General features: G+C 42.8%; 1 protein-coding gene and 1 long non-coding RNA gene across 2 annotated transcripts; one reads left to right on the forward strand and one right to left on the reverse strand.

The window, feature by feature from the left end:
• Positions 1-932: 932 nt before the first annotated feature.
• Positions 933-13,055, reverse strand: VIM (vimentin). Its single transcript, XM_039526070.1, has 9 exons — positions 12,418-13,055; positions 11,427-11,487; positions 6,287-6,382; positions 6,046-6,207; positions 4,204-4,329; positions 2,995-3,215; positions 2,844-2,887; positions 1,955-2,040; positions 933-1,300 (listed from the first exon to the last, which is right to left on the reverse strand). Exons 1-9 carry the CDS (start codon positions 12,966-12,968, stop codon positions 1,259-1,261), a joined length of 1,389 nt encoding a protein of 462 aa, XP_039382004.1. The 5' UTR covers positions 12,969-13,055; the 3' UTR covers positions 933-1,258.
• Positions 13,032-23,739, forward strand: LOC120398573. The gene is made up of 3 exons (XR_005594547.1): positions 13,032-13,064; positions 15,802-15,878; positions 23,615-23,739. It is a non-coding gene; the product is annotated as an uncharacterized LOC120398573 (long non-coding RNA).
• The last annotated feature ends 1,205 nt before the right edge of the window (positions 23,740-24,944 follow it).

The following is a 24,944-nucleotide window of genomic DNA, read 5'->3' on the forward strand; positions in this document are numbered from 1 at the left end:
ATATGATTCCACAGTCTGGTTTTGAATCCAAGCACCTGCAGCTCATGAATGTGGATGCTCACCTGTGAAAGCAAGGCTAACACTATGTTCACTAATACCTAGTTAGTAATTTGATATAAATATCAGTTCAACTTGCATCTAGTTTCTTAATCATGGAAGAAATGAATTGGACTCTTTTTTTGGAGTTGGATGCTGGGATTGGAGAAAATTTAAAAATACAGCCATTTTGGGTAGAAAGCTGGCATGTGCTCCACTGTGAGAACACTGGGCCAAATTCTCCCCTCATTTAGGTCCAGATTTTGCAAAACACTTAAGCAAATGTATATCTTGAAACACTTTAGTGGTTTGAGCATTAGCCTGCTAAACCCAGGGTTGTGAGTTCAGTCCTTGAGGGGGCCATTTGGGGATTGGTCCTGCTTTGAGTAGGGGGTTGGACTAGATCTCCTGAGGTCCCTTGCAACCCTCATAATCTATGATTCTACTCATCTGCCAGTTTGTATAGACCAGGGGTTCTCAAACTTGGGCTTGTGACCCCTCAGGGGGTCATGAGGTTATTACAGGGGGGTTGAGCTGTCAACCTCCACCCCAAACCCTACTTTGCCTCCAGCATTTTTAAAATATATATTTAACACCATAAGAGTTTAATGTGAAAGTACACCAGTACAAGAGTTTGAGAACCACTTGTGTAGTCCATTTAATTCAAGATGGAGTGGTCCAGTGCCCATGTATCATAATTTGAAGCCAGCCAAAGTTAAGGAAGTGAGTACAAATGTAAGTTTCTTCCAAGTGTTTTTGCTGATTCTAATGAAGTTCCATGCAACTGTCATTAATGGAGTTGTGCAGGCTGTTAGGTACTTTAAGCACAGAGTTGCTATTCCAGTGCTTTCTGGGGGAAGCAATCAATGTTTAACAAATTACAACACATTAAAAAGCCATTTTCCAAATATTTATTGAAGCAGTGAAATTGCTCATACTGTGCTGGAAAAAGCAGTTTTATTGAATTCAGAAACTTAAACAGTATTGCAGCACAAGATATTGCTATCTGTAAACTAGACTCCATTGTAAACTCTAAACCTTCAGGGGAGAGTCAGTTTGCAAGATCTAATACCTATTCTCTAGCATAATAATCTTGCGCTTTTGGAAAAACTGCAGAAAGGCACTTAAGCTGTTTCTTCCTTTAAGACAGGGACTTTTTAAATTTTGCTGGTAAGAATCTTTTCACTGCACAAGTGAGAAATGTGCAGTTTCTCTAGGGTTTTCACTCCAGATCATCATGATGCTGGGAAGTTTCATTGATAACCTGTTGAAGAATAAGACAGCTTACATTAATTCTGAGCAATTTCAATACTCAAAACATCTGATAGAAAATTAGTTTTACTAGAATAAATCTGTACACTATTAACCCAGCTAATAGAACTTCCACTATGGCATAAGTGGAAGTTGATGACAACCACTCACTTACAGAGTAGTTGCAATTGGTTGATTAAATTCCTAGTTGAAAGTGAGCAAAAAGGCATGGGGGAAATATCTTGTTTACAAGCACCTTATTTGCCTGCCATATTGTAGAACTAAGTCACTTTTAGGAATGTGATTTCAGAACCAGCTAACCCATCTCCTTAGGTCTAATATCTGAGAAAAACAGAAGTAGCAGCCTTGGACAGATGTCTTTACAGCATGGTTATGAATGTTGTGCCATCCCTGCATAGAGAGGTCCCTAGTTTGAAGGTTGAAGTTAGCACATTCTGATCTGTACAAAATATTCAGCCCAAATGCATGTTACTATACTGTGTTAGCACTACTGTAGCTTGGGTAAGGTACTTAAGCATGCACTGTTCGGTAAATGAAGTTAGAATGGTACTAGATAATAGCTTGTTGTGATGTACAGTGTTATATCTATATTTGTCATTTGTTTTACTTCCTCCTCCACTAAAAAGAAACTAAAATTGGCACCAACCTGTCCATCTCTGGTTTCAACAGTCTTAATTAAGAGTGTCCTCTTTGAGTGGGTGTCAACCATAGGGTGAGACTCAATGTTGGTTTCTGCAGATGTAAAATTATTGGTCTGTTATGATTCTTCAGTGATCTAGTTTAAGTTACTCATTTGCTATTGCACATACATGATAGAATAGACAGATTCTTTACAGGAAAGACTGATGCACTTCATAGCATGACAAGTGCCAGGCAACAACAATTAAGATCCTAAAATTGCTAGATGTTTTGTAATTTTAGCCATCACTTAATTCTGATCACCCATTGTTAAAGTAAGATTTCAAACACTGTTTAAGAGGTCTCTATCCAGATCACTTACAGAAATTACTCAATATAGAGGGCTCCAGTCTGACGTTATTTTAATGACAAGTAACTGGCTACAACCAACTCTAATTCCAGAACTCTTGCCTACATCTAAGCAAGATATCTGAAGTGGCTAATGATCCTGGTGTTGATTTTCAGGTGCTCCTTTTGACACCTCAAAAGGGCCTGATTTTCATGGAGCATTGAGTTCCTGCCTTCGGAAAAAACCTTTTAAATTGTCTTCAGTTGCATATCCAAGATCACCAGCCACAAAATACTGGCTGTAGAGTTTTGTTACAAAGTTACTACAAGGAATCTCTTCCTGAACTTAAGTGTCCCAGCCACTCAAAACAAGTAGTTAAAAATACCAACATTTGAATTAGTGGTCTCTGGTGTTAAAATGAACATCTGGGTTTGGCCATCAAAACCTGAATCAATTACACCAGGCTAAAAGGAAGCTGTCTTTAGAGTATTAGTTTACCACAGCAAAAGAATACACATTGTCAAAGAAGCTTCCCAACACTATTCATGAGGAATTACATACTACTTACCCCTCAGATTCAGGGAAGCAAAAGTTGGAATAGGCATGGTAATTCTGCAAAAGAGAATTCGAGTTTAGTGAAGCTAGTCTCTGGAATTTGGTAATTCTTATAGCAGCTACTCTTCAGAGTTGCTGGTCATATTTGCATTAGTTTTATCTACCTGCTCTCCTCTCCCTCCAACAGTTTTCTATATGTAGCAATCTCAATATCAAGAGCCATCTTGACATTCAGCAGTTCTTGGTACTCATGAAGATGGCGAGCCATTTCTTCCTTCATGTTTTGGATTTCCTCCTGCAGACGGGCAATAGTGTCTTGGTAGTTAGCAGCTTCAACAGCAAAGTTGTCCTCCATCTCACGCATCTGGCGCTCCAGGGATTCATTCTGCAAGAGAATTTTCAAGTCAAGTGTTGGCTGCAGTTTAGTAGCTGTCAGCCTTCATCTATTGGGTGTTTAACCCCACATACCCACCGAACATGTTCTATTCTATTAGAAAAGAATAATACACTCACCACTAATTAATGCACTAGTGGAAAGTGCTAAAAAAGGTGATGTGACTAGCATCTGCCATTTGTTAGCTCTTTCATCCTCTCATGGGGAAATTATGGGAGCAATGTAGTGTTTAACTACAAACCAATAGCAACATTTACATATCAGAAGAGGCAAGGTCAGCGCACTTTGCATTTGGAGTGGAAGTTGGTGGTATTGTCCCCAAGTTCTTTGTTTCACAATCCAAGAGCAGCCCCTGAGAAACCTCACCTGCAAGTTTCATCTAGTACAAATCAGATCAGTGGTTTATTTTTAGAGACCTAGATTTGTAGCACTGACAGTGTGCCTAGTTATTGAAGTTTCCACATTAAGTAGAATTTGACTATCTTAAAGATTTACTTAGTTATACAGGGAAAAAACTTGTGTCCATTCTTTAAATCTTGCTTTGTTTCATAGAGGTACTAATATACAAATATTAAAATTAGATATGAAGCCTTTTGTTTTTCAAAAGGGAAATATAATTAATAAGGAGTAAACATGGTGTGAAATGCAAGATTAGTTAACAGTGGATTCATCTTTCAGTTACTCAGCTTGTAAGCTTATATACACTGCTCAATATCTCAGCTTTAAAAACAAGGTGTCAAAGCTGAACAGTCACCTCTTTCATCCCAAGTTTCCAATCCATAATAGCCAGCCAGCACACAGCTGAAAGATGCAAGTTCATCAAAAAGGACCTTTAGCTTATATTTTAGAAGTCTATTTTAGACTGTCTTCTTGTTTGATAGGTCACTTCCATTTACATCCATCTTAGCATTTATTTATATTGTAATGTGACAAGATAACAGCACAAGTAGTAACAGCTTCAGTGGTATCTTTCACTTACAGTTCCTTTAAGTGCATCAACTTCGCAGGTGAGGGACTGTATTTGTCTGCGGTACTCATTAGCTTCCTGTTTGGCCTGACGTAGGGCATCATTGTTCCTAGTAGCAGCTTCAGATAGATCTGCAAACTGTTGAAAAAGCCAGATTTACAGTTAGTATAATACTTCAACAAAAATTTATCCTACTCCAGTGTCCCAGATAAGGGTAAGAGGATTGGTGAGTAAGACTGCACGCACATATTCTCAGAATGGAGAGGGGTAACTAGTGGTGTTCCCCAAGGGTCAGTCCTAGGACCAATCCTATTCAATTTATTCATAAATGATCTGGAGAAAGGGGTAAACAGTGAGGTGGCAAAGTTTGCGGATGATACTAAACTGCTCAAGATAGTTAAGACCAAAGCAGATTGTGAAGAACTTCAAAAAGATCTCACAAAACTAAGTGATTGGGCAACAAAATGGCAAATGAAATTTAATGTGGATAAATGTAAAGTAATGCACATTGGAAAAAATAACCCCAACTATACATACATGATGGGGGCTAATTTTGCTACAACGAGTCAGGAAAAAGATCTTGGAGTTATCGTGGATAGTTCTCTGAAGATGTCCACGCAGTGTGCAGAGGCGGTCAAAAAAGCAAACAGGATGTTAGGAATATTTAAAAAGGGAATAGAGAATAAGACTGAATATATTATTGCCCTTATATAAATCCATGGTACGCCCACATCTCGAATACTGTGTACAGATGTGGTCTCCTCACCTCAAAAGAGATATTCTAGCACTAGAAAAGGTTCAGAAAAGAGCAACTAAAATGATTAGGGGTTTAGAGAGGGTCCCATATGAGGAAAGATTAAAGAGGCTAGGACTCTTCAGTTTGGAAAAGAGAAGACTAAGGGGGGACATGATAGAGGTATATAAAATCATGAGTGATGTTGAGAAAGTGGATAAGGAAAAGTTATTTACTTATTCCCATAATACAAGAACTAGGGGTCACCAAATGAAACTAATAGGCAGCAGGTTTAAAACAAATAAAAGGAAGTTCTTCTTCACGCAGCGCACAGTCAACTTGTGGAACTCCTTACCTGAGGAGGTTGTGAAGGCTAGGACTATAACAATGTTTAAAAGGGGACTGGATAAATTCATGGTGGCTAAGTCCATAAATGGCTATTAGCCAGGATGGGTAAGAATGGTGTCCCTAGCCTCTGTTCGTCAGAGGATGGAGATGGATGGCAGGAGAGAGATCACTTGATCATTGCCTGTTAGGTTCACTCCCTCAGGGGCACCTGGCATTGGCCACTGTCGGCCGACAGATACTGGGCTAGATGGACCTTTGGTCTGACCCAGTACGGCCTTTCTTATGTTCTTATGTTATGTACATAGAAAGATCTTAATATTTGAAAGAATGGCTCCAAACTAGTGTCATGCTGTTACAGCTCTTCATTCTCCAATTTGATGGTTAAAAATGAAATCAACACATTTTCTGAAGTTAGCATTCATCATTCTTTATCTACAATGTATGTTGTGCTATATCTACACCCATCCATTCCTTCCTCTACCAGCTCATCAGTAGAGAAGCCACCCTTTAATACATGGGATGCTTCTAGCTATGCAAAGAATAGGAAAGATGACAAAAATGGACATTGAACTACTGTAGTATCTAGGTTCTTGCCAGTATTATGGATCAAGGCCTAGTGTAGATTTGTGACAGGCTGTACCTGTTTTGGGACAGTTAGATAAAGCCTTGCCTCCTGGATGTAAGTAGTTATGCATTATGGCAAAGCTATCATGGATATCTAAAAAGTAAAGTTAAGCCAAATATTCTTATTGCCACAAGAGCCATTCACTTACCTTGGACTTGTACCATTCTTCAGCTTCCTGAAGATTCTTAGCAGCAACACTTTCATACTGCTGACGGACATCACGCAGGGCAGCAGTGAGATCTGGTTTAGCAACATCCACATCAATTTGGATGTGTTGTTCCTGAATCTGGGCCTGCAGTTCCCGGATTTCCTTAAGAAAACAGTGGATATTCAAGTACTGTTCTATGGTAGAAGGTACAGTTTATTAATCTAATGAAGATGCATCTTACCTCATCATGAAGCTTCTTCAAGAAGACAATCTCTTCTTGCAAGGACTCAACTTTGCGCTCAAGATCAAGACGTGCCAGAGAGGCATTGTCAACATCCTAATTAAAGGGAAAGATCATTTAGCAAGGTCAATATACTAATAGTAAGAGGGAGGGAAAATGAATTAATGTAACAAGCAAGTTTACTGCTCATTTGATCCAAAGTCAAGCAGCACAGAGTGACCTACCTGAAAGTCTACAGCCAGAAATCTGAAATCTATTTGCAAATTGGGCACTTGCATGCCCAGAGTTGCATTGTCAATTGTATAGGTGTATGCATGCATTATATATTATACATAAACATTAAATCAATCAGCACATGTTTCAATCTAACTCAAAACCATTTGGATTTTTCTGAAGTATTTGTTATGCGTCCTTCATCAGAAGATAATAAATGAGAGTCAAGATAAAGTTAAGCAATTTCTTGCCAAATTCTCTGGCAACATTAATCTAACCTCCAGCAAAAATCCTATCCCTAGAAAAAAATTGGTATATTTTATTCATCAGAACACCTCCCTACTTTCTATTTGATGTTACTGCATACTGTCCTCCTTACACAATTAGATAGCACTACTAGTACTCGGCTTGGCACCATGCTTTATCTCAGAGGGGAATAATTCATTGGTGGGTTAATTGTGTACGATCTAAAGCGCTTTTAAAGGTCAAGGCATTCTGGGAGGAGGTTGTTACACAAATCTAATTACCTTGTGCACATTGTCAAAGATTCATAGAATTTAAGGGGATCATTTACATATTAAATCTTAAATTGATGGCACATCTGGCATACCAGAAGTAATGGTTAGTATTCCCCCCCACCCATTTTAACCAGTGGTTCCTGATAAGTCTTGAACTACAAGCATGCCCTAAACTTCAAATTGACCCAACCGGTATATTAGAATTGTAACAGCCTACAGTAGAGGGACTAACTTTATAAAAGTTAGTTGGAGATGTTCCAGCTTACCTACACATGCTTCCATTACATGAGCACAACGCAATATAGTTTAATGAACAGAATGAAGTTAATTTAAGCACAACTTCTAATCAAAATCTTTTCCCCAGTTTTGGAGGGCCATATTAGAGTGGTTAAGAAGCCCTGTAGTCCTTGCATCAGGGCTAAGTTTTCAAAGCAGTGTATTGGAGCCAGATATGCAATTAGATCATGTGCAGATTTGAATATTTACTTGGACTTATGTTTAAGCATATCTATAGTGATGGACAAAATTTTAGAGCACTGGATAAGCCTGTATTTTTCTAGATGCATCTCTGAATTTGAGCCAAGAAGTCAGTCTTGCCATGGGCTCTCAGATATATTCCTAGTAGCAGACTAGCTGGGTGTACATTGCAGTAACTCATTCTTTGTACTGATGCACTCACTACCTGGTTGTGCCTCAAAGCAAGCAACTCATTGAAGCTTTACCAAAGGATGATGGATAAACTCAGATGCATCAAATAGCTTTTCATTCTGAAGCAGTTACCTGTTGAACTATGTAATGCAAGTGAACTTATTTGCTTACTTTAGGAACAGCTCTTACCACATAAGTGTTATTTTGCTGTTCCGATGTGGAATTTTAAGTGCCACAAAAATAGTGTCCTACAGTTCTCTGAAACTATACTTAAAGGCTGAAACAGCATGAAGCTTCTGTGCTCTGGTAGGAAGACTAAGGCTGTTCCTTCTTGAGAAGGAAAGTCCAGAGCAATCTATATATTTAGTTTTGCATGTCAAACTTTTGCAATCCATTTACCAAGGGAAAGATATTGGTCATGCCAATGCTTGATTGTTTAGGCTTTTTTATTCCTCAGATGCATGCATCTTTAAAACTTCTTGCTGTTTTCCTACCTTAAAGTGTGTAAGTCATTTGTAGTCAGACCCAAGACAGTGGCACTCATACTGAATGCGAGTTAAATCTTAACAGGTCTTCAGTGAAATTTATGCTTAGTGCCTGTATTTCTGCTGACCAGTATTAAATACTGAATTCTATGCATCTAGTATTACTGACACCTTACATCTTAAAGGATCAGTACATGTATCCCATTCTCTAATATTAGTGGTGGTACTGGGCATCTAGGTACAGCAAGGATTAAGATCGCAGAGACAAAAAAAATCATTTCTGAGTAACCTGCTTATTAGAATACAAACATTTATGCTATTAGCATATATGGCAACTAAGTATAATCCAGTCTATGGAATATGCTAAAATGTTTAACACCAAGGAATATGACAGAGTGCATGCTGAGAGCACCCCCTTCTTCCCCCCAATTCTAGACAGTTGGATCAGTTTGAAAGAGAACTGTGTCCCTTTGAAGACACAGCTAAGTGCAAGACCCTTTGCACACCTTTAATAAATTACGCCAGACTTAAACCAGTTTAACTAGATTCCTTGCTGAGTTCAGCTCAGCAGAACTAGATCAAGGTTAAGTGCATTTAAGAATGCCTATGCAGGACTTTACACTAATTTAAGTCAATTACATTAGGTAAGCCAGTGCAACAAGTGTTAGACAAGCCTGATGTTGTGAAACATCAATATCAGTATTCTTTAAATACAGAAGAAATTGAAGTTCATTAAGGTGATGCCTGGTATCTTCCACATTTCAGGCAAGCAACTCCATTTTTCAACATGCCTTCATTCTTACATAAAGAGCTCATGCTATTTGTCTTGAGCAAGGCTTGGGACTACATTGGCACAATTCAGCTTGATTGGCAAAATTCTGGTTGTCATTTAGACAGACATCCACTAGGGACTCTAGAATACCAGACTCTATGCAACTTTGTGACCCAAGCCACATCTGAGCCCAGCTGGCTGGAAATAAAAGGAATTCTAGTAATGCCTTTCCACAGTGATAGTCTCTTTTGAAAAAAGTCTTGAGAGGCAAGATCTTTAAAATAATCAAGAAGTCCAAACTCAAGTTAGAAATCTTGGGTTTGTTTTTAACTAATAAAAAGAAAGGCTGAGGTTGCGATACCACCTATAGTTGCTTTTAATATAGTGCTTTTCATCAGTAGATCTCAAAACACTTTACAAAGGAGGTATTCCCTTCCTCCCCCACCTGTAAAATGGGGAAACTGAGGCACATGGGTGATGTGAGTGGTCCAACATTACCAGCAGGCTACTAGCAGAGCTGGTCTTCCAAGTCACAGTCCAACACTGTAAAATGCTCTGACAAGCTCAAAACCTATATACCAACTGAAGCCTAGTTTTTTACTAAAAGTAAGTTATCTAGACAGCTTACAATTCACATTAACATTTAAATGACTCAATGTTCAGTGTTTCTCCTTTAAGAATTTCTTTTAAAGAAATCCAGTACACAATCTTATGACGTGATTGCTGTTAATTTTTGATATCATGACCAGGGATCCTAGAAATCTGTTTGCAATGGGAAAAACACAAGCCTCCTCCTCCTTCTACCCCCCCCCCACCCCCACAAAAGCCCACCACAATTTCTGTTTTTACAGAGAATATTTAGTTTTTCTATTTTGTGAAAAAAAAATTAAGTCATACATTGGAGGACGGGGGAGGGATAGCTCAGTGGTTTGAGCATTGGCCTGCTAAACCCAGGGTTGTGAGTTCAATCCTTGAGGAGGCCACTTAGGGATCTGGGGCAAAAATTGGTCCTGCTAGTGAAGGCAGGGGGCTGGACTCAATGACCTTTCAAGGTCCCTTCCAGTTCTAGGAGATTGTTTATAGGTAATAAAGGTAATAATTGGAGATATGCCAGAGTTTCAATCTAATTGTGACTGAGGCCAGATCAGATAATCAAAAATTCAGATGATCTGGAGAACTGGCAAAGAGCTTTCTACTCCTTATTTTAAGATGGGGGAGCACAGGCAGTGAGCCACAGGTGGCTTGGTTAATACGGAGAGCCCAATAATGGAGGCTTGGATAAATGGGGTTCTACTGTATAAAGCAGACATAAGTGTTTGGTACATGTAAGAAATACAAATGGCAATTCTATTACAATTTTTAAGGAAGTTTGAAGCCTACCAGTGCCATCGATCATGATTAATAAAATTATCAGTAAAAACCTGTGTTCAACTGATACCTAAATGTATTGTGACTAGGGAATTAAAGTTCAGTATTTCATTTTAATCACAGAAAAACAAATTTAAAAAAATCAGAATTCTGATTTTTTTTTTTTTAAGTCACAGAAAACTAGGATCCCTGGTCATAACCCCCCCTAAAATCTGAAGGCGGCCAGAAAGAGAAGCTGTCTGACCTATCAGTAGATAGCCCCAACAGGAAAATCCTCATGTGTTAGAGCAGTTCTTATTTTGCAAGAATTTCAGAGCAGGAGTCCTGTACTAGGACTAAGACGGGCCATATCTAAAATAACTGATGTTATAAAACATTTCTCTAATACACACTTACATCATTACACATTCAGTAAGAATGCAGCCTGCAGCAAGCCGCTCTTCTATACAAAGAGTTCTATTATTTCAATCTGCTGCCACCACGCTTGCCATAATGCCTGTATCTGCATTCCATAGTGAATCCCATAGAAACCATTAATACCCTTCAGCCAAGCGAACAGATGGCTCCCTTTCACCCTTATTGGATCAGAAAGTGATTCCACATTAGAGCAAGTTCATAGAATAGCCTAGTCTTGGATAAAGCAAAACAATAGCTGTTCCCCTCCCCACTTAGACTATATCATCCTAAAGAAAACAAGTAGTTACTGCATGAGGACTGGTGGATTCTTGTTAAAAACAGTCCCCCACAAAAAAATCTAGAGTATTATTTCTACACTTGTCCATTCTCTGCTTTAAGAGTTCACCTCTGGTGTTGGCTTGCATGACTAGGTACAATGTCTAACATTTCTATTTCAATTTACTTATTGCAAATACATTGAGAAGTGTCAGAACTGCTGTTTTAGTAGACTCTCCAGATAATACTTTAAAAGTTAACTGTTTCCAGTTTTATCAGTGTCTAGACTAAAGGAATTGCTGTGCCCTTGATAAGAGTAGCTTCCTGGAGGTACTGAGAGAAGTCTTGCACCTTTACAAGTTGCTTTTTACCACTAGGTGGCTCTACATCCGACTTGCACATTATGCCAACTTTACACATTTGCTCCTTATTACATATTTTAATATGCAGAGATTATTACAAACCTGTCTGAATGATTGCAGGGTGCTCTCAGCTTCTTCTCGCTGAATCATCTCTTCTTGCAACCTGAAAATAGTAGCATATTGATTAAACAAATAAACTAAGGGGGGGGGGGGGAGGAAATCAGTACTAGTGTCTGTTCAAATCCAGCTGGTAGCCACACCCAGCCAACATCCCAGTCAGAGGGGGAAGATGGGGCCTCTGACAAAAGGCATCTCATTCCCACATTTTTCTGGTCTGTGCCCTCTTTATTAAGTTTGCATGACTGGGCTTTGAGGCTTTCTGCTGTTACAGCAGTCTGAAATCCACAGATAGCCTAACACAAGCAGTGCCAAAACCGTTACTGCTTATTCAGCTAATGAGCAACAAGAGGTTGACCTAGATTTGGGCTAGTTTTAAATAATCTTTTGCTACATTCAGATTCTGTTAGGCTGCAATATTTAAGTGGATTAATTTGCCAAACCAAAGTTTTCAAACCCACCAAAAACCTCAAGATCCATGGTACAACACAGTAAGTACTAAGAACCCAGATGAGAGAGTGGCAAAGTTAACTTTTGACTTGGTCTTTTCACTACACTGTCTGAACAGAATACTAGAGATCCAAGTTGGAGATTCCCCTAGAAGATGGTAGGCACCCATGATGGTTTTCCACAACAGCCTGCTTCTTCAACTTTAATCTGGACTAGAAACGCCTTGAATATACAACAGCCTTATTTTGGCTGCAGACCAACTAGTTTATGGATGCACACCAGTTAGTTATGCATGTGGGTTGGATCTGTGCACTCTCTCCACCTCCCTGATGCTGTGCTCAGCTTCAATGGCTATCTAGTTGGGGCTGACCCATCAGAACAACTTTAAGCGGTTTTTTAGGCACAGGAGGGGCGGGGGGGGCTTCTCGCACTTCGGGGCTGTAGATTGTTCCCTTCGCTCCCCACTTTGCCCTTGGGTGGAAGCCTGGGCGCCCCCTCCCCACCCATCCGGCCCCGGAGCACTCACTTCTCCCTGAGCCTCAGGATGTCATCGGCCAGGTTGTCCCTCTCCACCTCCACCCTGGCTTTGTCGTTGGTGAGCTGGTCCACCTGCCGGCGGAGCTCCCGCATCTCCTCCTCGTAGAGGTCCCCCAGGCGGGAGGTGCCCTTGCCCTTGAGCTGCTCCAGCTCGGCCAGCAGGATCTTGTTCTGCTGCTCCAGGAAGCGCACCTTGTCGATGTAGTTGGCGAAGCGGTCGTTCAGCTCCTGCAGCTCCACCTTCTCGTTGGTGCGGTTGGCCTTGAACTCCGTGTTGATGGCATCGGCCAGCGAGAAGTCCACGGTGTCGTGCATGAGCCGCGTGGGGGGCAGGCTGCTCCGCAGCCGCAGGGCCGAGGACTTGGTGGCATAGATGCCGCCGGGCGAGGAGGAGACCAGGCGGGCGCTGCCGGGGCGGATGGCGCTGCCCAGCGAGTAGCGGCTGGAGGAGGTGATGTAGCGGCTGCCCGAGGTGCTGGGGCGGCTGCCGCCACCGAACATCCTGCGGTACGAGCTCTTGCTGCTCATGGTGGTGCTCATGGCGGCGGCCGCGCTTTGTAATCCGGGGGCGCTAGGTCCGGCGACTGCTGCTGGAGCAAGAGAGGCGAAGGAGAGCGACGGCGGCTGCCCGCGGCGGTACTTATACCCCCGCCACGCCCTCGGCTCGGCCCGGCCGCGCGGCCCGCCCCGAGCCAGCCAACCAGGCCCGCCGGGCGGCCCCGCCTCTCGCCCTGAGCTGGGCGGGGCCGGGCCGGGCCGGGGTCTCTCCACTCCCAGCCCGGGCCCGCCCTGCCGTGCGCACAAAGGCTGCGGGCGGGGGGAGGATTCCCGGGCCCAGGGAGGGACGGAGCAGTTTGCGGGGGCTCAGGATGAGGGGACAGGGCGTGGGGATCCAGGGGAGGGGGGTCAGTAGGCGGCAGGGTGGGGAGAGCAGGAGGGGGTCAGTAGGCAGGGTGCAGGATCGTGGGGGTCATTAGGAGTCAGGATGGGGGAGCAGAAGAGGGTCAGTAGGAGGCAGTAGGAGGTGGGGGGAATCGGGGTCAGTAGGAGGCAGGATGGGGGTCGGGGGGTCAGTAGGAGGCAGGGTGGGGGAATCAAGATGGGGTCAGAAGGAGATGGGGAATCGGGGTCAGTAGGAGGCAGGGTGAGGGATCAAGAGGGGGCAGTAGGAGGTGGGGGGAATCAGGGTCAGTAGGAGGCAGGATGGAGGTCGGGGGGTCGGTAGGAGGCAGGGTAGGGGGAGCAGGAGAGGGTCAGGAAGCAGGGAGAATTGGGGTCAGTAGGAGGCAGGGTTGGGGACTGGGAGGGGACAGTAGGAAGTGGGGGAATCAGGGGATCAATAGGAGGCAGGGTGGGGAGAGCAGGAGGAGGGTAAGCAAGAAGCAGGGTGGGAGGATCAAGGAGAGGAGGGGATGAGGAGAGTGGAAGAAGGAGGAATCAGCCATGGAAGGGAGTGACTGAGGAGGGGGCTAGAGAAGGGAGGGGTGGGGTGGGGTGGGGTGGGGAGGGAAAGGGCCAGAGTGCTTTGCAAGCCTTTTCCCTGCCTTATTGGGTAGCAGCTGGGCACTCTACGTGGGTTCTCATGCCGTGGGAAAGGGTGTCCCTGTGCTTTACGGAGCTGGGGGTCAGGACTCTCCATGCTCCCCTGGTGCCCTGGCATGCAGGCTGGGTTCGGGGCGGGTGCAGGATGGGGTGATGGAGCAGGGCTCGGGGTTAAGCAGGGAGGCGGACAAACTCACTTTCTCTAGGAGTCACTGATGCCTGCTCTGCCATGCCAGCACTGTGTGCAGAGGGGGTTGAACTAAGCGCATGCTCAAGGCTGAGTGCTGATGTCTGATACATGCCCCATACCGGTCTCACTCATCCTTGGTACATTCCCAGGTAGCTTGTGGTGTACACAGGCCACTCTGCTCTCACCAAGTCTGTGCATAAGCTGGGCTGCTGCTCGTGGAGGGGCAATTTAGGGGGAGGCAGTGGCTAGTCTGAAGCTTGTTGTCTGGCATGGTGTGCTCAGAGGCTCTGGTGGCCGCCCCTAAGCAAGGAAGGGAATCCCTAAGCTGATTCCTGTGCACTGACTAAATCAAAATAACCCAAACTTCCCCCCACATCACCTTGTTCCCAAACCCGGCTTCTGCTCGGCATATTTTAAACCCTTTATAAAAAGGGCTGTAGCAGAAAAACACACATTGCAACCCTGACACAGCACGGAACAGGCATGTTAGTAACAACATCTGGGGCTAAATAAAAACAGTCACTGACTGTGTGAAACAACTCAAGGCTAGACACTATAGACATCTATTTTAAAGGGACAGTGACAATTCGAGTGTTTTGATATTGATAAGAAAAAAATCCAGGTTCTGATAACCATTAAATAGTATGTGCTGATTATTTTATAAAATAAAAATTGCATACGAGATTTTTCTTCTTCCCTATAGCTGTTCGGGGGAAACTGAATATCAGGAAAACAGTGAAATTAATTATATGCAAAGGGCTGTCAAACATATGAAATAAACACTGACAAATGGAGAAAACCTTTTTTGTTAACTTCTTTCAATTATTGTAATCTCAGGTATTACTTACTAGGTACAAAATTGTCAGGCGCAAACGAGATTTTTGGAATTCCCTTTGGCTGGGTGAGCTAATGGACTAGATTATTTGGGGTCAGTGAAGGTGCAGATTTCTTTCATTGTTCTGTTTTGTTGTTAACGTTTTAACAAGAGACACTTCCATTAGTTAAAATTTGAAAGTAGATAGACTAGAATGTTACCAGAATAGTCGAATGACACCGGATTAAGATCTTGCTTTTGCTTCTTGGCACAGCCCTCTATGATTTGGATGAGAGAGCAGACTCCAGTTTAATAACTGAACCATTTAAGTTAATGGGAGCATTGCCATTGACTTCAACGGGCATAGGATCAGGCCTGAAGAGAGCAATTGGCTAAACGACAACTATAGTGAGACATAATAACTGGCAGCAATTATCTGAAGGGTATAAATATCAAGGATCAGATGCTGCACGTTATACTGCGGCAAAACTCCCATTTGTAGTCAATGGGAATTTTGCCTTAGAAGGATGGGGCTCTCAGCAGGGAAGAGAAATTATGTAGGTGGTACAGGAGTTAAAACTAGGAGTTATGGAATGAAACTAAGAAAAGGAAAAAATAGTGGAACATCAGGGAAAAACTCTCTCTCTCTCTACTGGGGAAAAGACCTGTCACCGACAGGGCAACTAAATTACTTTCTAGGTCTTTTTTATCTTTAATTGCTATGAAAAACTATTTGATCTAGTGTAACTTTTTTGTTTTTATTTTTTAAATCTCTCACCATCTAGCTCACAACCCCCTCAAAACTAATATTTATATTGGATATGCAGATAGACATGAACATACAGATGGACGATGAAGAAGTTGCAAAGTAGAGGGTCTGATTCTCCTATCACGGCACAATCAAGTGAGTGGGAGTTACTCATACCCCATGGGGAAGAATCAGGCCCAGAATATTTTGTGAAGAAATGTTTTATAAAGGAATTTGTACTGTGTTTTTATTCTGGATAGGATCTGGAAGCAAAAGAATGTAGTTTGGATCTAAATGAAGGGATTTATTTTGGACCTCTCTGCCACCCTCCTTCAGGCCTTACTTTGTTGTTTTTATTGCAGCTTAGTCAAGCAAGTGAAGCTGACATGGTTGAGCTACAGAAGTGTTTGCAACACAAGTCCTGCACTATAGCTCACTTCATTCTCTCATTCAATAGGAGGCAGGGGTCACACACACACAGAGCATTCCTGGAGCTAACTCTACTGGCATCCTGGACTGTCCTGAGATGTGCCATCCCTGCTCTGTGAGAGCTCTTTATTTCAGCCGTCTAGTTTCAGCTATAAATATATGTGAGTCTTCTTAAAGTCCTGGCACAAGAATACACCCTCCCTCCATGAGAAAGCAAAAGTATGGCAGCACATAACAAGCAGCCTCATAGATTAAAAATGTTCTACTTGGTAAGTACTGATAGTTTAGCAGTACTTTTAAAAAAAAGATGCACCACACCCAGTCAGCACTGTACTATTACTAATAGAACACTAATTGTTTATGCTTCACATGTTGATAATGAGTGTCATGTTTTCAGCATTTATTTTCCCCAAAATTCAGGGGTTTTTGCTTTAGCAAATAAAATTGAAAACCCTAATATTTAAATATGATTTGCCATATGTTTGTTCCCCTCTGACCTGTGCATTTCTTGACCAGGAGCCTTACTGTTGCTTTTTGCTGTGAAATTTACTAGAAGTGTTAAGAAGTTGGTAGCCAGAATGTGATAATCAGAATGGCATTAAACCTTTAACATCATTTGTTGGGTGGCCCTTACACAGGTCATAAGTGGGAGAAGGTGCAATGAGTCTCTCCCCTATTGCAGAGTCCATAAGGTCTGCCACGCTCAGTCCATGCTGTCAAAGGAGTACATGGACTGACCTCTCCGTGCACCTCCTGGGATGCAAGAAAATCCAGTGGGAGTGGGAAAATATTGTATCCAGTTAAAACTTCACAGGAAATTTTAGGCAGGCCCAGACTTGGAATTTGGACATAATACCATGGGCTAACACCCTTACTTTTGGATAAGTGCTGTGGAGTCCTTAATGGCCATAACTGGTCAGGACCTTCATTTCCTGACTCATCAGAAAGATGGCATTTCTAGGACCACTGTGGCCACTAACTGTCATGAGTAAGGCCCTGCACTTGCACCTGTTCAGTACTCCTGACACCTTAACAAGTCAAGTATCAGGGGGTAGCCGGGTTAGTCTGTATCCACAAAAACAGCAAGGAGTCCGGTGTTTTTCTTGACGAGTCAGGTAGGCTGTCTGATGGTCCACCCTGTCTGATTGTCTGAGGAAACTAGCAGGCTGGTTCTTAAGCTAGAGTGACCAGATGTCCCGATTTTATAGGGACAGTCCCGATTTTTGGGTCTTTTTCTTATATAGGCTCCTATTAGCCCCTCATCCCCATCCTGATTTTTCACACTCGCTGTCTGGTCACTCTATCTTATGCCCAGCAGCAGTAGTAGCTTGCTGACTGCTCAATACACACGCCTATGAACTCTCTGCCTCCCTATGTTTGTCTCTCTCCAATCCCTACTCCTGCTTTGCTTTTCCATGGCTCCAGCCCAGATCCTGCTCTGCACCCAGCCTTGCTCCAGTCCTGTGTCCCAGCCTTGCTCCTGCCTCAGAACCAGCCCTGCTCCATCCTTCCCTGACTCCTGGTAATCCAGTCCTGGCCTTCAGCTCTGATTCCTGACCATTGGCTCTGGTGTTCAGACTGTGACTGCAGTTCTGACCTTTGGCCCTGGTTCCAACACTCTCTTGACCCTTGGCTCTGGCATTTGGACTCTGACCACTTGTATCATGGAACCACAGTTTTGGAGTTCTGGAACAGTCCCTAAGAGGGAGGACCACTTTAGTGTGCCAGAGCTACTTAGGGTCACATTCTTTTACTAGGGTAAGCCACTTGGCTTCACCGTTCCTTAGACTGAAGCTCGGAGCCTTCAGCACTCTTACTTCACACCGTGAGCTCCCTTCAGGGAGTTCACCTGAGTTGGAGACTTAAGAGAGACGTGTACGTGCAAAGTGACCAGTACACCCCCACCCTGAGCTTCTGCAGTGACTCTCAGCTAGCATTGTAAAAACAGTTGGGTGTATTAGGTGTCTGGAACACAGCGTAGAAAGTCCTTACTTAGTGTGGAGAACAGAAAGTTACAGCATAGTCCATCTTGGTCAGCCCAGAGCCTTCTGACCTCTCTTCTTTTCCATTTCACAAGAGGCTCCCCCTTCTAGCCGCCCACACTTAACAACAACCCAAATGGCCCCTCCTCAGTCCTTCGTTCTTGGGCGAACATAAGTCACCTGGCACTCCTCAGCCCTTTGTTCTTGAGCTGGTCAAACATGTCTGGCTTCCTGCAGAGAGGTGGCCCATCCATGATCATTAATTGCTAGGTACCAAATGTCCAGGCAATTGGAGTGGCCAGTGTCTTCTTGGACTCTCCATGGACATGAGGCCCAGACCCCAGGTAGCTAGTGTCAGTTAAACCTGTATCTCTGGTTCTCTGCGGAGAGTAAACAACCTTTTCTTGCCACCTAGTTAACAATGCAGCATATAGGAGAAACTAAGGCACACACACTATTCGTACAAAATATTACAGGAAAATTCCCACTTCGTCACAGTCTGACTGCCTACGACCTGGTCTGCTGACACTAACACCATACTAGGATATATTCAGTAATGCCCAGAAGCAAAATGCCATTAAAGAATTTCCAGCATTGTTTATTACAATCCCCTGGCTTCTCTTCCTAATACTGAGCTGGCCAAGCCTTCCTTAACACATTAGACTCATGGCTCTAGCTTGAGTTTGTACAGAGCAGAGCTAAATTAATGGCATGATTTTTTAAATTGCATTTTTAATGTGAGTCGTTAGCTATGAACTATTAATTACATATAAAATATCAGTGATTCCTGAATTTTCTCCAGGAGTTAGTTGTACATAAACTTATGGCCCCTTTTCTCCAGTGGTGCAGCAAAAAAAGCCCTGAATGGAATGAAGAATCATGCTCTGCAAGTGCAACAAAAAATCCACGTTCTGTTTCCCTTGATATTCTCTCAATTTACATATAATTTTTATTGATATTAGTCAATGTTGGGTGTGCTGTTTTTACCGATATTGTATATTCTATACTTGTATAAGGACTATTTGCACAAGAAAAAAATCGCAGGATCAGGCCCTGTATCTGTATGTCTAAAAACATCTGTATACATAATGAAACTCATGCTTCTTGATTTGCAACTTCATTTCAGTGAGGTAGCGACTAGAGTAGTTCAAGCCAAATATTAAACAAGCTTTCCATTGAGTATCTTAGTTTACTTGTGTATTTTTACTTGTGTATTTTTACTAGGCAGGTTAGCACGACTGGGGCATTTTCTGTTTTCAAATTCAGTACATATTCACTTACCAATATTAAATATCCAGAAAAAAATCCTAACTTATGACGCTGTGGAAATGCAAATGCCAATGTTATAAAAAAAATCAAAGCAATCCAGGACTTTATACTCTCGTTCTACCTTATTGAGATTTTTAATCGATTTTTCCCGTACTCATTTTGTCATGCGAAAATTATCCTCTTAAAGTCATATTCACTGTTATAATTACATGTCCATTGTAAGAACCAAGGCCAAATGGTCTGCTACAAGTAAATTGAGAGTTTTCTCATTGACTTCAAAAGGAATAAGTTTGGGCCCCAAAACCTGAAATTGCACAACTTCCATTGAAGCCAATGGTTCAAATCATGAAGTTCTTATCCAGCTTTTACTCAGCAATTTGGTGTTTAGCCTAAGGAAGGACCACAGAACTGAGCTTCACATTAATAATTTATTCCAACAGTTCTCAAACTGTGGGTTGAGACCACAAAGTGGGTTGTGACCCTGTTTTAATGGGGTCACCAGGGTTGGCTTAGACTTGCTGGGGCCTGGGGCCAAAGCCTAAGCCCCACCGCCTGAGGCCCAAGCCTGAAGGCTTCAGCCCTGGGTGAAGGGCGGGGCTCAGGCTTTGGCTTCAGCACTGGGTGACAGGGCTCAGGTTACAGGCCCTTTGCCTGGGGCTGAAACCCTCGGGCTTCGGCTCTGTGCCCCCTGCCTAGGGTGGTGGGGTTTGGGCTTTGGCCTCTCGACCTGGGGCAGTGATGCTCAGGCAGGCTCAGGCTTCAGTCCCCCCTTCTGGGGTCATGTAGTAATTTTTGTTGTCAGAAGGAGGTCGCAGTGCAATGAAGTTTGAGAACCCCTGGTTTATTCTATAACATGTATCAGAAATATATATATAAGTCTATGCTAGTTGCCATGTTACCAAACCAATATACACAGCTTGGATGAATAGCTAGTTATCTAGTCAAGGAAATGACTAGCAGTTTTTCAAAATCAACCCACTGTGTCTGTAACATTATATTTTACTGTAGTATGAAATATATAAAACTAAGGGTGTTTTATTGCTAAGGAAGTGCTCTGAACATGACTCATACCACCAGACCATATGACTTATATTTCCAAAATTAATGTAGTTGAGAATCTTACATTCTGTTGCTCTATAGTTTTGGCTTTACTAGTTGTCATAGAGTCATAGACTTTAAGAGTCATAGACTTTAAGGTCAGAAGGGACCAATATGATCATCTAGTCTGGCCTCCTGCACAGCGCAGGCCACAGAATATCACCCACCCACTTCTGCAACAAACCCCTGACCTTTCTCTGAGCCCCTGAAGTCCTCAAATCATGATTTAAAGACTTCAAGGTGCAGAGAATCCTCCAGCAAGTGACCTGTGCCCCATACTGCAGAGGAAGGTGAAAAACCCCTAGGGCCTCTGCCAATCTGCCCTGGAGGAAAATTCCTTCCCAGCCCCAAATATGGTGATCAGCTAAACCCTGAGCATGTGGGCAAGACTCACCAGCCGGACACCCAGGAAAGAATTCTCTGTAGTAACTTAGATCCCACCCTATCTAACATCCCATCACAGGCATAGACCCCACCATTTCTGGCTGATTTCCTCTCTCCCTGACCCCAGTTGAGTTAATCATTTTAAAAGCTAAGTGGGATATTGTGTAAGAGGTCTGAGATTGCCTCAAAGAATATGCAGCGGTTCCAGGGTTGGGAAAGAGGGAAGAAAAAGTTCCTCAGCCTGGACTGTAACTATAGTGTGAATAGTATTCAATCCCTTTATAAAAATATTGTATGCTCTTCTATGATTCACTTTATTTATTATTAACATATCACTAGACATTAAGTGCCAACAATATACTCAGTGCTGGACAAGACACAGCTAAAGACACAGACCAAAATTTTCCAGAGTGATTAATGGTTTGGGCGGGGGCTCTATTTTTCGTTGTTCAGCTTGAAGTATCGTAAGAGGGCTTATTTCCACAGAATGCCAAGCACCTATGTCTCAAATTGAGCATATATAGATTGAGGCATTTCAAATCTTGACTATGGACTCTGCTCCATGAAGCTTACATTCTACAAGCATGACAAAGTCAGTTAAAACTCTCATGTGGAAAGTCAGAGAACAGTGAAGATCTAGGACATTTTGAAATGGAGATGGAAGTGGTGATAGTGTTACATTTATGTGGCCTAGCATTTGTAGGGCTTGCGGGAGAAGCAGGAGAGATTTACATGGAAAGTGGGTGAGAGGCTGCACTTTTAGATAGGCAGATTATTCCCGGAAGAGAAGATGGCACAAGAGACAACCAGGAAAAGGGATGGAAAAGTTGGCATTGGTGGTAGACCATAGAGGAGTGAGGAGGAGATGAGCTGAGATGTAGGCCAGGGCAATGTTATGCTGAGTCTTGAGGATGAGAACAAGAACCATAAACTTGATTCAATAGAGGAGGGACAGCTAATGAAGGAATCTGAATAACAGAGTCATATGGTCTGAGTTGAGGATGAGGAGGAGGATTTTAGACCCTGAAATCTAGATGGGTTGGAATGCAATGATATGGGGGAAAGGGAGGACATAGAGGAAGAGCTTGCCAGAGTCTTAGCAGGAGATGACCAAGGCACAAACAAGGGTTTTATCTGTAGGGACATTGAGGAAGGGATGGGTTTTTGATATTCTGTAAAGAAATAAATAGTAGGATTTGATGATAGCTTGGACGCATGGGTAAAAGTTGAGAGCAGAGTCAAAAATGACCCAAGGTAATATAGGTGGCAGAAAAGAAGAAAAAACATTAAAGGTTTAGGGAGGAAAGATGAGCTTGGTTTTACCCATGTGTAACTTGAGGAAACAGCAAGATGTCCAGGAGAAAATATTGGGAAAACAGGAGATGATTGCTACTCTTATTTATTGATTCACCCTTGGAGATTGATGGAACAAGTGAAATTTCAGACCTCTCAGAAGGAAAGTATTGTTCAGCTGATGAACCACTCTATCAATGGCCATGCTCGAGAGAGGGCCCTCTACCCTCAGTTCCACTTCCTCCTTCCTTAGTTGTTTCAGTAGAACTTAAGTCTAATGGACATTTGAACGTGTTGCAAAGTCTGCCTCTTTACTCTGGCTTTTCCTGAGGGGGGAGTTAAGTAAGGAGTGGGAAGTGGGGAGAGAATTTTTTAGAACTGTTTACATTTAATCCATCATAATGATTCTTGAAACAAATTTTCAAACCTGTTTTTGTAAGTGTTCCTAAAGATTTATGATGGATAGGTGACATAATTGGTCTACCTGTTACTTGGTACCCCAATCTTCAGCATATCAGTAACAGCCTTCAGTTGCTATGCCTGTATTATGCTGCTAGGGCAGATAGAAGCCATTCAGTAGTTGGGTGCAAATGCATTTGTCATTTTACATAGCCAGGCTATAAGCCTCATTTCCTGAATTGTGATTGTTTCTCTCCATCTTCCTGATCTGGCCCTTTCCTGTTTTAAAATTTGAGGTTGGCAAGCCCTTACAAAGACAGGTTATGCTATTCATCCCTTATTTTCTGTGGGCAAAATTTTCTGAAAAAGCCAAATACAGTGAGTTTAGTAGGGTATGCACCACTGGTGAGCACTGACATCTGAACTCTTATTAGTTCACATTGGACAAGCTCCTGCAAAAGCAAACTATGTAAAGGGGTCATCTAACCAGCAAACAGATTTGGCGGAGGTGATTTAGACCCCGCCCAGTGCTCCACCAGTTCCATCACCTATGCTGATACACCAGGAAACGCTGATGTTGTGTCTGAGGGTGAGGCAGGACACACCTGTGGAATTAATAATTATCTGCAACAACTGCCTCTTCCTTTGAGATGCCCAGGACAGGCAGAGCAGCATTAACTGAGGGCCAGATGCCAAATCCTTGCTTCCAATGGGATGTGTAAATGAATATACTAGGATCCTGAGGTTTGTTGGCCTGGTGCACACAAGGAGAAGGATACCGACACATGCCCCAGAGCTGAGAAACCTGGAACCACCCAGAGGGTGGGCAGCTCATGTAGTTCAACTTCTTGCCTACCCTCCATATCTGACCAACTCTCCCTCATTGGTGGGACTGAAAGGAGACGATCTAGATGCAGAGTGGTAAATCCCATGCATCTGTAGTTGGGGAATGGGGACAGAGAGGTGTGTGTGGGGGGACTGGAAATGAGGACTAATCTTCCCCTCCTTTTTTTAATGACAAAAATGTCCATTCTCCAGATGGTGTATATCTGCTGGGGAAGTGAGACAGCAGATACATCTCAGCTCAGGAACAGAGAGAAATTCTTTGGCACATGGTCTGGCTCAGCTCAGTGGCAGTCTGTGTTCACCAGCTGGAAAGGAGTCCCTCGTCCATTCACCAGGACAAGCTCACTTGCTAGCTGGCATCTTCTTCAAAGATCAGATTCTTGTATACTGTAACTGAGTGGGAGAGAGTCAATGTCTATAGATAATAAAATTGAAGAGAGGCCAGAAAGGGCAAGGATTTGGTCATGACTGGGATATGGCACCTTTCGCTCAAATTCTGGCATTTCTGAGTGCGGTAGTGATAAAGTTAAGGCTGCAGTAGAGCTCCCCATATGGCAAACAGGGAACACTGTAGCTAGAGGTATTTTCCTGTTAATCCAGTTCTTTTCAGGATATGATGCTACTACCTATAATACCATATTGCACATAATGCCTGGGCTAGTGGCATATGCACTGGGAATGAGATTTATGTACATTTCAGGTTGAAATGAATCAGCTGGGTTTATTTTGCTTTGTTTCCTGAGTTTTGAATTCTTGTGTTTGTCAGTTCTGCCATTTGCCACTTGGAGATCAGTACCTCAATCATCACTGCAATGAAGTAACCCCCACTGACCTTAACAGCTGTCGCACAGGATCCTCAGTTGACAAATCCAGCATTTCACCTTTGTATTTCAGCTAGGGCTTATGCGCCTGGTATTAGAAAACACTTCTTTTGCAAAATATGTAATTCATTACTTGACATCTACAAGACTTCATTCAACCCAGCTCTTGTGCGGATGGGTGTTGGCACTGCCAACACATATTCACTCATTCTCTAATTCTGCAAGAAGATTTCTCCTCTTTAGGCAGAGGTATTTAGTGCACTCCTCTCTCCAATTAAATTATACTAATTGGGGCTGCATGTGAATTCTCTCCTTCCTGTCTATCTCAGAAAACTAGCATTAAAATTGATAGCCTTTAAAAAAAAAAAAACCTCTGGAAAATCCCAAGCTTTTTATTCTCATTGGATGCAAACTTAATATGGAAAAAAATAATGGCAGCAGAAGGGACAGCTTGGACTAATTTTATTTCACCTGGATCTTTCACAAACTATCTTGGAATACTGATATTTACTCCTATGCAATCTCGTCTCACAATTTCACCCGCTCCAGGCTTCTTTAGCAAGTGTTCCCCTAGGCCTTTCCTAGCCCCTGATTTTCTATTGGAAGCTCCATCCCCTGCTCCCCTCATGCCATGTGATGCCTGGTCACCTGATCTAACCAAAGTGGGCAGGGGAGGGGAGGCCCAAGCCCAAACCCATCAC

This window comes from Mauremys reevesii, linkage group 2 (assembly GCF_016161935.1).
Source record: "Mauremys reevesii isolate NIE-2019 linkage group 2, ASM1616193v1, whole genome shotgun sequence".
Lineage (NCBI taxonomy): Eukaryota > Metazoa > Chordata > Testudines > Geoemydidae > Mauremys > Mauremys reevesii.

Coding starts and splice junctions, on each gene's coding strand:
- VIM (XM_039526070.1), bottom strand. CDS start 12,968: ATGAGCACCACCATGAGCAGCAAGAGCTCGTACCGCAGGATGTTCGGT. Junction 6,383..11,426: donor CCCTGCAATCATTCAGACAG/GTTTGTAATAAT, acceptor CCCTTTAATTAG/GATGTTGACAATGCCTCTCT. Junction 6,208..6,286: donor TGAAGAAGCTTCATGATGAG/GTAAGATGCATC, acceptor TGTTTTCTTAAG/GAAATCCGGGAACTGCAGGC.